This window comes from Euprymna scolopes, chromosome 42 (genome assembly GCF_053919585.1).
Source record: "Euprymna scolopes isolate OS-2025 chromosome 42, ASM5391958v1, whole genome shotgun sequence".
Lineage (NCBI taxonomy): Eukaryota > Metazoa > Mollusca > Cephalopoda > Sepiida > Sepiolidae > Euprymna > Euprymna scolopes.
In genome coordinates, this window is record NC_136523.1 from 15,333,437 (window position 1) to 15,347,446 (window position 14,010).

The following is a 14,010-nucleotide window of genomic DNA, read 5'->3' on the forward strand; positions in this document are numbered from 1 at the left end:
AAAAAAAAAAGGTATAAAAACTGAGAAAATAGTATTGGCCGATGTTTTTGAGGTTGATAGGGTGATAATTAGTGATGGGACGATTCCAATATTTTTGCCGATTCCAATATTACAATTACCGATTCCGTACTAAATTCCTGATTCTGATTCTTTATAAAATTCTAAATATTTAACTATAGAGTTGTTATTTTCCCCGATTTTTGTAAAAACATGTTAAATATGCAGATGTCCACATGATGATGATGATGATGATGATGCAGATATCCTCCTAAACGTGAGTTTACACTCGTGGTGGATAATCTATCTATTTTAGCTTCACTGGTATTTTAATGGTGGTTTAAAATCAATAAATATTATTTCATCATTATTACCAGCAATGGAAGATTTTGCTTTAAACAAAATCAAATAAAAAAGGCAATTAAAAGAATCGTTTTGGCATCGGAAAATAGGCATTAATTTTTCCGATTCCGATACCCCTAAATTTGTCGACCCCCCCCCCGATTAATTGTCCCAACACTAGTTATAATGATGCACAAAAAATATTAAAGAAAAGATGAAATCAAAAAAATGAAACGATAAGATTAACTTGTTGCTTCACAATTGAAAAATATTTTTGGCGTTTTTGGTATGCAACTATTTTGAATGTTTATTTTGTTCTTTCAGAAAGATAGCCTAGTCGGCTATTCTGCCTAAATACTGTCCATTCAGGTTCTAGGTTTGTTAGTGTTAGGATACAGAGAGATAGTAGGGTTTCTGACTCCCTCCTATCCATGAGTATAAAACAAAGTTTTTTTTTTTTTTTTTTTTTTTTACCCCCCCCCCAAACAAGGCATATTGCCACTTGGAACGTAAATTCATTTTGTTTCAGAAAAATAGCACAGGCGTCTATTCAGTCTAAATAATGTCCACTCATGTTCTATGTTTAATTTACCAATCATTTTTATATAAAATTATATAAAGTCATATTCTAGAGTTAATATTAAAATTTAATAATCATTAGTCATCATTAGGAGGAGGGGGGGGTCCATAAGTGACGAATGTTTTACATTAAATTTGTTTGGTTTATAAGTAGCAAATAATTCAGTAGTGAGGTTTGGAGTTATTGAGTTTATATGCTTTCCCGGGCAACGCCGGGACACGGGTTTGCTAGTGTTATGTAAGTAAGAGGAAATTTTTTTTTTTTTTTTTTTTTTTTTTTTTTTTAAATCCCAAACAAGGCATATTGTTACTTGGAACGTAAACAGGCTTATTGAACAGGAGACTGTGGGGGTTTGGAGCAACAAGATGTCTATTCACATTGCATTTAAACTTCTGCGTGTTAGTACAGTTAGGGAAACAGGGAGAGAATTCCAAAGTCTACTAGTCCAAGGGAAGAAACTATTAGAGTAGAAGGCTTTCTGGAATCTAGAAATCTGAAATGATAGGGTGGAATTTTGCTGTTTGTTGGGTTAGTCAAGAGTATGTACATTGAGGGGGCACAAGTGCTATGAGTTCATCAGAGCATATTCCATTAAAGTACTTGTAAAACAGACACAGGGATGCAACATTGCAAAGATGGGACAGAAGTTGGAGCTTGGCCGATAGTGCGGGACTTATTAGATTTAAGACTCTTTCTTTGAACCCTGTCTAAGAGAGCGAGACTAGTCAAGTTCAATTTTTTTTTTTTTTTTTTTTTTTCAATTTGCATCTATTTTTCCCGGCTAAAAACCGAATTGAATTTGTTCCACAGGTTCAAATCCTCTATATATCCAGTTTTAAATTTTCAAATCTATAGACCCAAAATTGAGAGAAAAGTTTGGTAGAAACCGTTCCGTATATGCAGAGTAGGTCGGATATATATATATGTGCACACACACACGCTAGAACGTTTTGTGCCTAAATGCTATGCAATTATGCACAATGTAGAAAATATGCAACTGAACGTAAGTCAATTGAAACAAATAATCCAATAAGAAACCAGAAAAATTAATAATTAATTAAAACTCGTTTTTCAAAGGAATATGCAAATTAGTTAACCATCATGTAATTGCTCGCATATCCATGACTGAGTTTATTAAGAAGTTTGTTTTAAAAATTATTAAATAGAAAAAAGTATACTTTTAAATATCAATGGGACAAAAAACTGAATATTATATCTATAAATATATAGTCTACCATACCCGGTCATATATAGGTATTCAAGAGTGATAATTAATGAATTTAACAAGGTTATTAAGAGTGCTCAATAAAAGAGCAAGATATATTTTTACATGGTCGCGACACTGGACATGCTAATGTTTTAGACAGATGGTCAGTTAAAACCTTAAAACCAGAAGTCCTAATCAGGCAACTTTAAAAAAAAAATGGCTGCTTTCGACAGAAGAAACCAGTTCTCCCAAAAAAATCTAATGTAAATTTGTTATATATATTTATATATATATATATATATATATATATATATATATATATATATATATAAATTATGCATACTTGCCTTCGGGACAAGATCAAAGTGTAGTATCTGTTCCGGCAGATACTGCAAGCTATGACTAGCTAGGACTAGCTATGACTAGCAAAGACCAGATGTGGGGGCAACCCCACATGCCTGACCTTTAACCAGCTCCCATTTCCCACCTCTCGGGAGCTGGTCCCCTTTTTCCCTTCCCCCTCCCTTCACTCCTCACATTAAAAATCGGCCTTGTGCCTAATTTGCTCGGTGGGGGAGCAAATAAATACTATCTGTTCTTCAGATGCTGCACTTCTATTTCTTGTTCTCTTTCGGTGGAGGAGAAATCCTTCACGACTGAGACAATTTTTATTTTTGTACCTTTTCTCCACGTTAAAAAACGACCCTGGTGTCTAACTCTGTCCCGTGGGGAGGCATAGTAAATAGGTATATAAATTATGCAGTTGTCTCAACAATAGTAAATTGTTTATTGGTAGTTATGACCTTTACATTCTAGGTCTGTCTGTCAATTTATTTATTATTCTTCAGATTATTTTATTCATTGTGCCCTCCCTCACTCTCAGTCCCTCTCCCTCCCCTTCTTCCCTCCATCACGGCCACTCTTCCTCTCCTCAGTCACCCTCCCCCTTCCCTCCTTGATCACTCAAAACAATCAAGAATCCATAAATAAATCCAAACACATTTCCATTAACAGAGAACCTACACAAAAAAAAAAAAACAAACAAAAAAAAAAAACTCAAATTTGAATTGTTTTTCTCTGGACTTGCTGCTGTTTCTATTTATACGACTTTTTTGACAGACGTGCTCTATGGCCTTCTTCAGGAGTATCAGTATCAGTCACTTACAATTGCTTATCTCGCAAAGAAAATGAAATATAATCACAAAACATCCAAAAAATATGACGACTGAACCTTCAACCCCCAAAACTGATTATTACTTAATTCTTTATCTGTGCCGAAATGGATAAAGTGCTAGGTAATATTCCCGGTATTATGCTTTGTAATTTTTTAGATAAGAATTGACATTACTTGGACTATTGCTATCTTGGATGCTATGATCACATTTTTTGAGCCGATGTTACCTCTGACGTTCTTTCTCTTATAATCTCCAACTTTGACCTTTTTTTTTTTCAAGGAACATAAATTTGTCTCTGATGAGTTGTTTGATGAATTTCCACCACTCAACGAAACATGTGTAAGACGAATTTTATTACTAATAAAATAACATGAGTGTGATACTAATGCATCACTGGTTTAGTATGTTTAATTCTAATATATATACATGCTCCCCTTTAAGAATTAAGTTTCTTAACAGTTGAGCACTGTCTGTTGAAATGAATAAGTCAGTCATTTAACCTAAATGCAAAATCGTGACACTTGATCACTATAGACCGTTCTTGTATAACGTTTATGCTTTCATAAATGTTTAATTTTGCTTGAATATCATCGTAGTTGATGGTGGCCGTGTTTGTTCCTTGCTAATAGACAGAGATGGCTTCATTGCTGTGTTTAAATCCCACGATCAGCAGCAATTTTAACTTCCTGCACTGATGATTCCAGAAGGATGAAACACTAGTGTCTGTGGGGGTTAAAAATAATTATATATATATACTTGCCGGGGGAGGGGGGCGTTGCTTGGTCGTAAAATACAGTTAGATATACAACAACAAAAAAAATTGGAACTTGGGTACCATCTTATCGTGTTATTAAAAAAAAAATCATATATATACTAGCCGGGGGGGGGGGCGTTGCTTAGTTGTAAAATACAGTTAAATATACAAAAAAAAAAAAAAAAAAATCAGTACTTGTGGGTACCATCTTATCGTGTTATTAAAAGAAAAATATAAAATAAAATAATTATATATATACTGGGAGGGGGGGGCGTTGCTTGGTCGTAAAATACAGTTAAATATACAAAAAAAAAAATAAATAAATAAATAAATAATAATAATAATAATAATTGGAACCATCTTATTGAGTTATTAAAAGAAAAAAAAATTCCATGCGGTGGACACCCAGAAGAAAGTTGAGAATTTAAAAAGATAGAGAGAAAATTTTTATTAAAAAAAAAAAAAAATTAAAAAATACTGGGTGCTGGGCGTGAACTTGCAAAACTTAAGTTTGTAAGCGAACATGTTATCGATCAGACTACAACGACACAGATGACATTGCAAATTTAGTTTTTTTTTAAATGGAACAATGAAACGACCGTTCGCGCATGCGCAATTTATAAACAGCGTCAAAACCAAGATTTTTACCTGACCCCCCCCCCTTCAAACAAAACAATATTTCTACATGAAATAATTGACGATTTTTTCTAATTTTTTGATATTATGTGTCTGAGAGATCGCTTTTTTTTTAACGATACTAGATTCATACCTGTTTGATGTGGATGACAAAAGTTTTTAATGGATATACAAGCACACAAACGGCTTAGATTTATATAATAGACTAGTGGAGAGGAGCGCCCGGTGTTGCCTGGTCGCAAAATCCACTTAAATATATTTTAATTTATCCAAAAAAAAAATTGTCACTTGGGTGCCATCAGCCAGAATGGAAACCGAAAGCAAATAATGAAAAGACAGACATAGTTAGTTTTCCCAGTCAAGATATATATATATATATAAAAAAGGCAAAATGTGTGTGATCATTTCGTGTATGTCTTCAAAAGGCTTCTTTCGCACGTGCTCCCAGGGTCGTTACTATCGCTTAAAACTGTGTATATAGGTCCTATATCATAATATCTAGGAATTAGGAAAGCGCGTATAGATTTATTTACGTCGATTTTTACAAAATTATTGTTATTTTGGCTTCTCGCGTGTTGATTGGGCTTTTTAGTATAAATAAAATGAAACTAAACTCAAACGGACGTGTTCGCGGCAATGCGCCGGGAACAGACGCTTACGCTGCGTGACTTCTATTTGACCTTAATTAGGTCAAATGGAAGCAGCAAAGTTAACTTTTATTACGCACGCCTGTTTTTATAGTTAGATAAATAAATTCAAACACGTCTACGCTGTATGTCGCGGTGGCCCAATTGTAACATCGCATGGTTTTTTTTTTCACACATTAATTTCCAACTCAAGGGTACGGGTTCGATTCTCATACTCACCTACCAAAACATTTTTTTATTATTATTTAACCCCCCCCCCCGGAGTTTTGATTTACTTCAAGACACCCGGGCATCGCCGGGTACCCCCCGCTAGTATATATATAAATATAAAAAAATGTATGTTTGTATGTGTTCGCTTTTTCTGTATGTCTAAAAAGGCTTTTTTTTCAGAGAAGTGGTCGGTCGGTTCATAACTTTTTAAAACTCTTTATATCACATATAAATCGTGATATCTCACAGTTAACAACGAAGCTCGCCTGTCTATTTAATTTGCCCGATTTCGGGAAGATAAATATTCAACATTTGCCGCTCGCCGCATGTGGGTTAGTCTTTTTCCTATAACATCTTGGGAAAATAAAAATCCCGCAGTCAAACTTGACTTCATTAATTCATTAAAACGGGCACCTGCCAAATCCAAGTAATTAAAGTCAAACGTGTTTCCGTTAGCATCTCGCGATGGGGCAATGGTTAACGTCGCACGTTTTTTTTTTTTTTTTCACACTTTAATTTACAACTTTGCCTCAAGGGTTCGGGTTCGGGTTCAATCCTCATACTTACCTACCAAAACATTTTTTTTTTAACCCCCCCCCCCGAGTTTCCACACACACCGCCAAACACTCTGGCAACGCCGGGTACCCCTCGCTAGTATATATATATATATATATATATATATATATATATATATATATATATAAAGGCAAAACGTGTGCGCGAGATTTTGTATGTCCAACAAAGGCTCTTTTCGGCGGGCTTCTCGGGGGGGGGGGTTACTATGTCTTAGAACTGTTTATATACCCCCTAGATAATAATATCTAGGATTTGCGAACGCGCATCGCGTCTACATTTATTTACGCCGAATTTTACAATTCTTGCCATTTCGGCTCCTCGTGTTGATTCAGCTTTTTTGTATAAAAGCGAAACTGATGTGCAACTAAGGTGTGGTTCTCGGCCTACGGGGCCAGGAACGTCCAGGAAGCAATGGACGTTTGGTCAATGTTAGTGAAAACCGTCATATCAGACAATTGCTTTCATTCGGACACTCCCCTAATAAAAGAGGAGCTGGTTTTCCCCAACACGGGGGGGGGGACAAAACCAGACAAAGTTGGGTAAAAAACAAACCCAAAAGAACTATCCCGCAGTTAAAATTAAGTGCGGAATTTAATTTCCTTTGACCTAATTAAATTTGCCAAGCACCTGCCACTTGTGTGTTTAAAACGTTAAATTGAAATTCGTTTCAGCTACTTTCCTTTCATGGGCGAGCGGTAACTTATCAAGTTTTTCGCCTCAACGTTCTGGGTTTCTTTTTCTTTTTTTTTTTTTACATGAAGTTCACCACTTATCAAGGCCCAATGGCCACTCGGGGATAAGGGTTATTGCGTGTACAGTACTCAATGGAATAGTGTAGCAATAGTATTGGAGTTTAACATAGGGTTTGGATCTACCCCTTCCCCAACACACACACACACACACACGCACTTACAAACACCCGGGCAACGCCAGGTACCCCCGCTAGTTATAAATAGAAGAAATGAAATTCCGTATAATCGGAGTATATGGAGGGGGAGTAGTAAGTGCACTTTAATTTGATGAACAAAAGATGCGGTTAAAAAACATGAAAATATGATGGCTGTTTCCAACGTGCACAGTAAAAGAAAAAATGGATAAAAACACGAAAATAAAAAACGAATGTGATTGTTGGGCAGTTTAAAGAAATTTGTTAAATACTCTCTCAATTCGTTTAAAAAAGAATAGAAAACTTGTGTTAATAAAAGAAAAATATGATGTGTGCCTGGGCGTGAACTCTCAAAACATAAGATTGTAAGTGAGCACGCTGTTTGTCGGACTAAGATGCTAATGATGTTATCACATTGCAAATTTATCTATTTAAAAAAGAAAGTTGGGAACTCGCGTTTGCGCATGCGTTTTTTACGATTCAGTGTCGCAGCGAAGAATGTTATCGGATTTTTATCTGTTTGTCAAATCTTTCATGAATGCACATGCGTGAATCGTTTATATGACATCTTATGTTAATAATAAGTAAGTTTGAAACCACTTTGAAGATTGTTTCAAGCTGGCCTAATGGTTATCGTACTTGACTCGGTGTCTTTAGGTTTTCTCAGCTCAAGTATTTTTTTTTTTTTTTTTTCACTTCCAAGAAGTGAACTGTTTAGAAAAAATATAATACTCGCTTGCATATGTCTCGGTTTCTGTATGAATTAAAATGTTTTATTTTTTATTTTTTTTTTATTACATATTCATCCCAAACAAAGCACATTGCCACTTTGATGTAGGGGGCTACTATCAAGACATAAGCCACAGGGGTACTATGTGGGGAGTTGGGCAGCAAGATGTCGGTTCACGTTACACTTGAACTTCTGCATGTCAGTACAGTTGGGGAAGCAGGAGCAGAAACTACTGGAGTAGAAGGCTCTCTTACATCTAGGGATCTCAACTGTGAAGGGGTGGGATTTTGCTGCCAGTCGGGTTTGTTGCGGGTATTTATGTCGAGGGGGGTACAAGTGCTTGCAGTTCGTCGGAGCATTCACTGTTAAAGTACTTGTAGAACAGGCAGAGGGATGCTGCATTTCGTTGATGGGACAGAGGCTGAAGCTTAGATGACAGTTCAGGGCCTAATTAAGTTGGCAACTCTCTTTTGAACCCTATCTAGGAGTAAGAGTAGTAGCAGATGCACCAGCCCAAATATGACAACAATACTTCATACATGGGCGAATGGTGGCCTTATAGAGGTAAACAAACGCACAAACGGTTTATATTTTACGACCGGGCAACGCCAGGCGGTCTGCTAGTATTCTGTAAAACAAACTAAACCAAATAATTCAACTTTTTAATTCTGATCTAAAATATTCTGAAAGTTTTAGTGACACAATCATAGTCCAACACAATCATAAAATGATTAGAGAAGTTAAAGAAAATTAAAAAAATCTTTTCATGTATCAAAATTGGACATTGAAACACTTAAAATGGTTCTGACTCTTACATCCGAAATCCTTGAATTTAAGCCTTGTGACCCATTAACCTACTGTGGCACGAGTCATCTAAGTGATTCTTCTTTGTAATATTTCTCGTGTGATTTACGTCAAGCCGTTTCTTATGCAGTGGCAACTTCTATTGCGGACCTATCTGAGCACGCATTTATTACACAGGGGTTCATACCAATCGACCGGGTGCTACAAGATTATGCTGTCTGAAGACGTCAACAATGTTTAGGGCATTTAAGCATTTAAGTCTATTGCACCAAATATTGGTGCTATTTTTTTTCCTTTCCGTTTGAAAAACTCAACCATGTTCTGCAAAGCTAAAAACAAATACAACAATTTTTCTTTACAAAACAACCAAACCAAACCAAACACCATGAGTAAATATTTGAAGCTATTGAGAACTTGAAGCATAAAACCTTATTTATAAAATGATTGACGACCCCCCCCCCAAAAAAAAAAAATTTGATGTGCCGAAAAACAAAACAATCAAACCAAATTGCATGAATAAATATTTGAGGCAGAAAAAAACTTTTCTCCAAATTGATTGAGCCTCAAAAAGAGTTGATGTGCCAAAAAACAAAACAATCAAACCAAATTGCATGAATAAATATTTGAGGCAGAAAAACTTTTCTCCAAAATTATTGAACTTAAAGAGTTGATGTGCTTTAAAATGAAACAATCAAACCAAAAAAAAAAAAAAAGTTATTGTAGGAAAAAAATAATAAAAACAAATTATCACTGCAGCTCATTAATTTTGAGGTTGAGGGGGAAAAATCCTTGGTGAACGTTTCTGATTGGGCAAATAAGAAAAAATTATGGGTAACCAAAAAAAAAAAAAACATCTGAAAAATAGTAGGGTAGACTGGACTATGAAACATTCGTAAGACAAAACAGCAAGAACCAAAAGTTAAAAAAAATATATATATATATATATATGAAGGACGCTCAAAAGTAATGCTTCCTATTTTTATATTCCGCCCAAATGGATCAGAAGGGATTGAACTTATGCATTCATGACCTGAAACTTTCATCTCTCTGTTGCAGATATTGACGGTGTGAGACTCTAAGAAAGCAATCCTTGTCATGGGCGTATATCAGAAGCAGAGATGCATCATTGAATGCTTTCCGATCAACATTTACTGTTGCTTGTTGAATATTTACGAAGCTGTTGCAGTTGATCTTAGCACAATTAGGAGATGGGTTCATTGATTTCAGAATGGTGACAGATGTGAATGACAAAGCACACTCCGGACTTTTATGACAGAGGTATCAAAAGTGCATTGAGAATCGTGATTACTATATAGAAAATTAAATTCGGGAGCCCCAAAAGTTTCTTGTTTTCATGGTACCAATTTCACCTTCGTAGCTCTTCAACTTTTTGAGTTAAAACAAAACAAAAAAGAGGAGGCTTTACTTTTGAAATGACCGTCGTATGACAAAGTGCGCTCCGGATGCCCATGCACAGCCATCGTTCATCCCTGGCAAAGGTGCATTGAGAATGCTGGTGGCTCTGTAGAAAAAATTAATTTTGGGCGACAAAAGGTCGCTCGTTTTAATAGTACCACTCCTGTTTTTGTAGCTTTTCAACTTTTTGAATTTTGAGTTTAAAAAAAAAAAAAAAGTAGACGTTATTTTTTAAACGATTCTTGTAACTGAACATTTATTCAATCCCAAATTAACAGCTTCAAATCAAGATTCCATGCGTGTGTGCTCAGTCCAGTTTGTCGAGTTCTGTATGTCCAGGTGGTCAGCTTGACCTCTCTTCACAGTAGAACTGCCAGTAAATTATTCCTCTATTCAAGACTTTTGACAAGCCGACCAGTTACACTACAGCCACCTGCTACGCAATATAATGTTTTCTTTTTTAAAGCTAACACGGTCAATACAATAATCAATATAATGATTAGTTTCCCTTCCTTGGAATTGTATATATTAAAAGAAGTTATTATATGCATTAGCAGGGAGACCTGACGTTGCACAGGATTTAATGAAGAATTTCATGTTCCTCTGCTTCCAGTCTGTACCATATTATCTTTTGATTTTTATATCTCTATTTTTATAAAGTTATCTTGATTAGTTTGGTATTTCATGTATGCTTTTAGAGATGAGTGGATAATAGTTGAAACATAAAACGATGTTGTTTATATATACTAGCAGGGAGACCCGACGTTGCCCAGAGGATCCGAACCGGGCCATCCATCCAGCTGAAGGGCGTTGGAAGGTTGGTGTTGCTATTCCAGGCGCCCAACCGCAGTCCTACCAACTTGCTGCGGTTTATCTTGGTCCCTGTAATTCTTTCGTACCAAGCGAGCGCCTCCGACATGTCTCGATGTCTCTGATGTCTCTGAAGCTCGACACAAAGACCGTGACATCATCGGCGAACGCGGATGCCTTGGCGGCTGAGCCACCGGGTATTGCAATTCCGCGCAGGGCCGAATTTGTCTCCCCACGTCTCAGCTTGCGAAGCAGGAGCTCCAAAGCCAGGACATAGAGCAGGGGCGTCAGCGGATAACCCTGACGAATCGACCGAAAGATAACAAAGGGTTTCGAGCGCTTTCCGTTGACTTGCACGACGGCTGTGGGCTGTCGATACATCACGGAGATCCACTTGCAGAAGTCTAGTTTAAAGCCGGCGGCCTCTAAGACAGATGTCAAGAAACGATGGTCGACTATTGAAAGCTGTGGACTGATCTAAGTTAATCAGTGCGGCTTCCGTGTCGTCATCTATCCCTCCCTCTAGGATCGTGCGTAACAGGTGCAAGTTGTTCTAACTCGATCTCCCCTTCACAGCGTAGTTCTGTTCCGGTTTAACCAACTCGCCGATAACAACCTGCAGCCGATTCGACAGGACCTTGGCCAAAATCTTCAACTCTGTGTTTAGCAGATTTATGGGTCTGTAATCGTCTAACTCTTCCCCGCCATGCCCGTCACCTTTCCTCAGCAATGTGATCATTCCCTTGGTGACTTGCCCCGGGATGGATCCCTGAGCAAACCAATGGTTGAACACATCCATCAGAAGAGGCAGGGACATGGGCGACAGCCTCAAATACAGTTCATATGGCAGACTATAGAGTCCCAGCGATCTGTCACAGCTGACCTGCTTCAGCGCAGTAAAAACCTCCCGCTTTGTCACCCGGCCCTTGCAACTAGCTGCTCTAGCCACCTCGAGGCGGGGAGAGTCAGCCAACAAAAGGCCAAGAAAAGCTTAAAAAGCTAAGAACAGCATCTATTAACAACAGACCTTTGATCTTAACCAAAAAGGCCAAGCGCAAAAGTGTTACGGACAGACCGATAGAGTGACTTATAGTCGCTTGCACGCGACTAAAAAGTCAATTATCATGGTGCAGTTGTGCTTTAAACAGAAACATTCATTTTGAATGAGCTCCTGTCATATGAAAGAACCTACTGTGAATTTTATGTCTGGCCTTTCAGCTTGTGTGGTAATAAAACTTCTTAAATGTGATGTTAGGTTGTATAAGGTGTTAACTTTGATCAAACTTGCCTGTTCCTTCTTTCATCATATTTTTCAATAATCGATACTTATCAAAGACATTCTGATACAAAACCTATTTAAGAACACTGCTAGACACATAAAGTACCTTTGTGTGAAATTTCATAAAAATCGGCCCAGTTGGTTTTGAGCTGCTGCTGTTATTATTTCTTCACTGAGTTTTCCCAAGATTCATTATCAGTGATTATTCACTGGCATTAACAAGTGGGGTTCCCTGGAGTCTGAGTGACAGCAAGTCTCCCCACATTTCCAGCATTGTCTGCATCTTTTGATGACCATTGCAAATTATTCTGCATAGTCACACCAGCTGTTTATCTTTGATTTCTCCTTGATAATGACTGTTTGCTTTCTCTAGAATTAAAAATTATTTTTTACTACATGGTCTCTTATCAAGGCCAAAAGCCATTGTAGGACAAGGGTTAAGGAGATAGATTAATAGAAGTAATAGTTTAGTTTGGGTTTCAGGCAGACAAATTGTTCCCTTCCCCCTCTTTTTATTTTTATTTTTTTTTTATTTTACTTTTTTCAAATTGATAAAATATGAAAAGTTTTTTTTTTTTTTTTAACAAAGGAATCACCACTTATCAAGACCCAGAGGCCATTCGAGGATAAGGGTAAAAGAGTATATAGTGGTTAAAAAGACAATATCATAGTAATAAAGTTGTTTGAAGGCTGTATCAATGCGGTTCCTAAGAAACACTGTAGACACAAGTTATCATATACAAGAATAATGACAATATTAGAAGAAATTTTCAATTATCACGTATATTGTCATTATTTTGTTATTGGAAAATATTGAAAATTTCTTCTTTGCACACTATGCACAATGCTTCAAGCAAACTACTACAATAATAAAATGTATCTTTCTTTTCACATTTTTTTTTTCTTGTTTTCCAGCTTGCCCACATCTTCATCATCTGTTTCCTTGTTATCGCCACTGTCCACCCAGAATTACTCAAGTTTGTCAAGTCTTCTGCCCCGATTGAATCTGATGGATACGTCCTGGAATCAGAGTCTCCTGGTGACTGGAAATCATACCGAAGTAGCAACAGCATTATTGACAGACAATGGAGCAAAGGTTTGCAGCCCCCTACCCACAATTTCTTTTTTTTTTTTTTATATAATAAACTGCAAAATATACAGTTACTATTACTATGTTTACTACTACTACTACTACTACTACTACTACTACTACTACTACTACTAATAATAATAATAATAATAACAATCTATAATATAAAGGGCAGTAATTGTATCAGAATTGCGGAAAATATTTGAATCATCTGATTTCTATTTTCTTTGTTATATGCGTTTTCCTTAAAACAAATACATGATTATGATGTGTATATTCAATAAGGCTATCTTAAAATTGCAACGGTTTGTTAAGCTCAATGTAAATGGATTTACACTTTCAGAGCAAAATCACAAGATTATTATACACTTAATTTACGTTTTTATTGTTTAAATTAAATATTGTTTAATAAAGTTTATATATATATATATGTATGTGTGTATATATATATATATATATATATATATATATTTAGTGGAAATGGTAATTAATAAAAACTGAAGAAAGTGCTCAATACCGTTGTAGGGCAGATATGCTTTTTATTTTTTATTTTTTATTACCGTATCTTTCTGTTAAGTTACATTATTGTTTCACCTACTTGGCCGTTTTTTTTGGCCGTCTGTAGATTCCTCAGACTTTTACAGAAACTAGAAACCAAGAAGGGTTCTGTAAATGTCTGAGGATGCTACAGACGGCCAAAAAAAAACGGCCAAGTAGCTGAAACAATAATGTAACTTAACAGAAAGATATGGTAATAAAAAATAAAACGCATATATATATATATATATATATATATATCGGTCGAAAATTATGTACTTATAAAAAAAGTTTTTTAATTAATTTAATTTTTTTTCATAATATTATTATTTTG

The 14,010-nt window shown here is 36.1% G+C and overlaps 1 protein-coding gene across 1 annotated transcript in view; it reads left to right on the forward strand.

Moving 5' to 3' along the window:
* Nucleotides 1-14,010, forward strand: part of LOC145266935 (lysosomal-associated transmembrane protein 4A-like) — an 81,273-nt gene that overhangs the window by 44,006 nt on the left and 23,257 nt on the right. Inside the window, exon 2 of the mRNA XM_080122737.1 lies at nt 12,965-13,145. Coding sequence (XP_079978863.1) covers nt 12,965-13,145 — 181 coding nt within the window. The remainder of the gene's footprint in view (nt 1-12,964; nt 13,146-14,010) is intronic.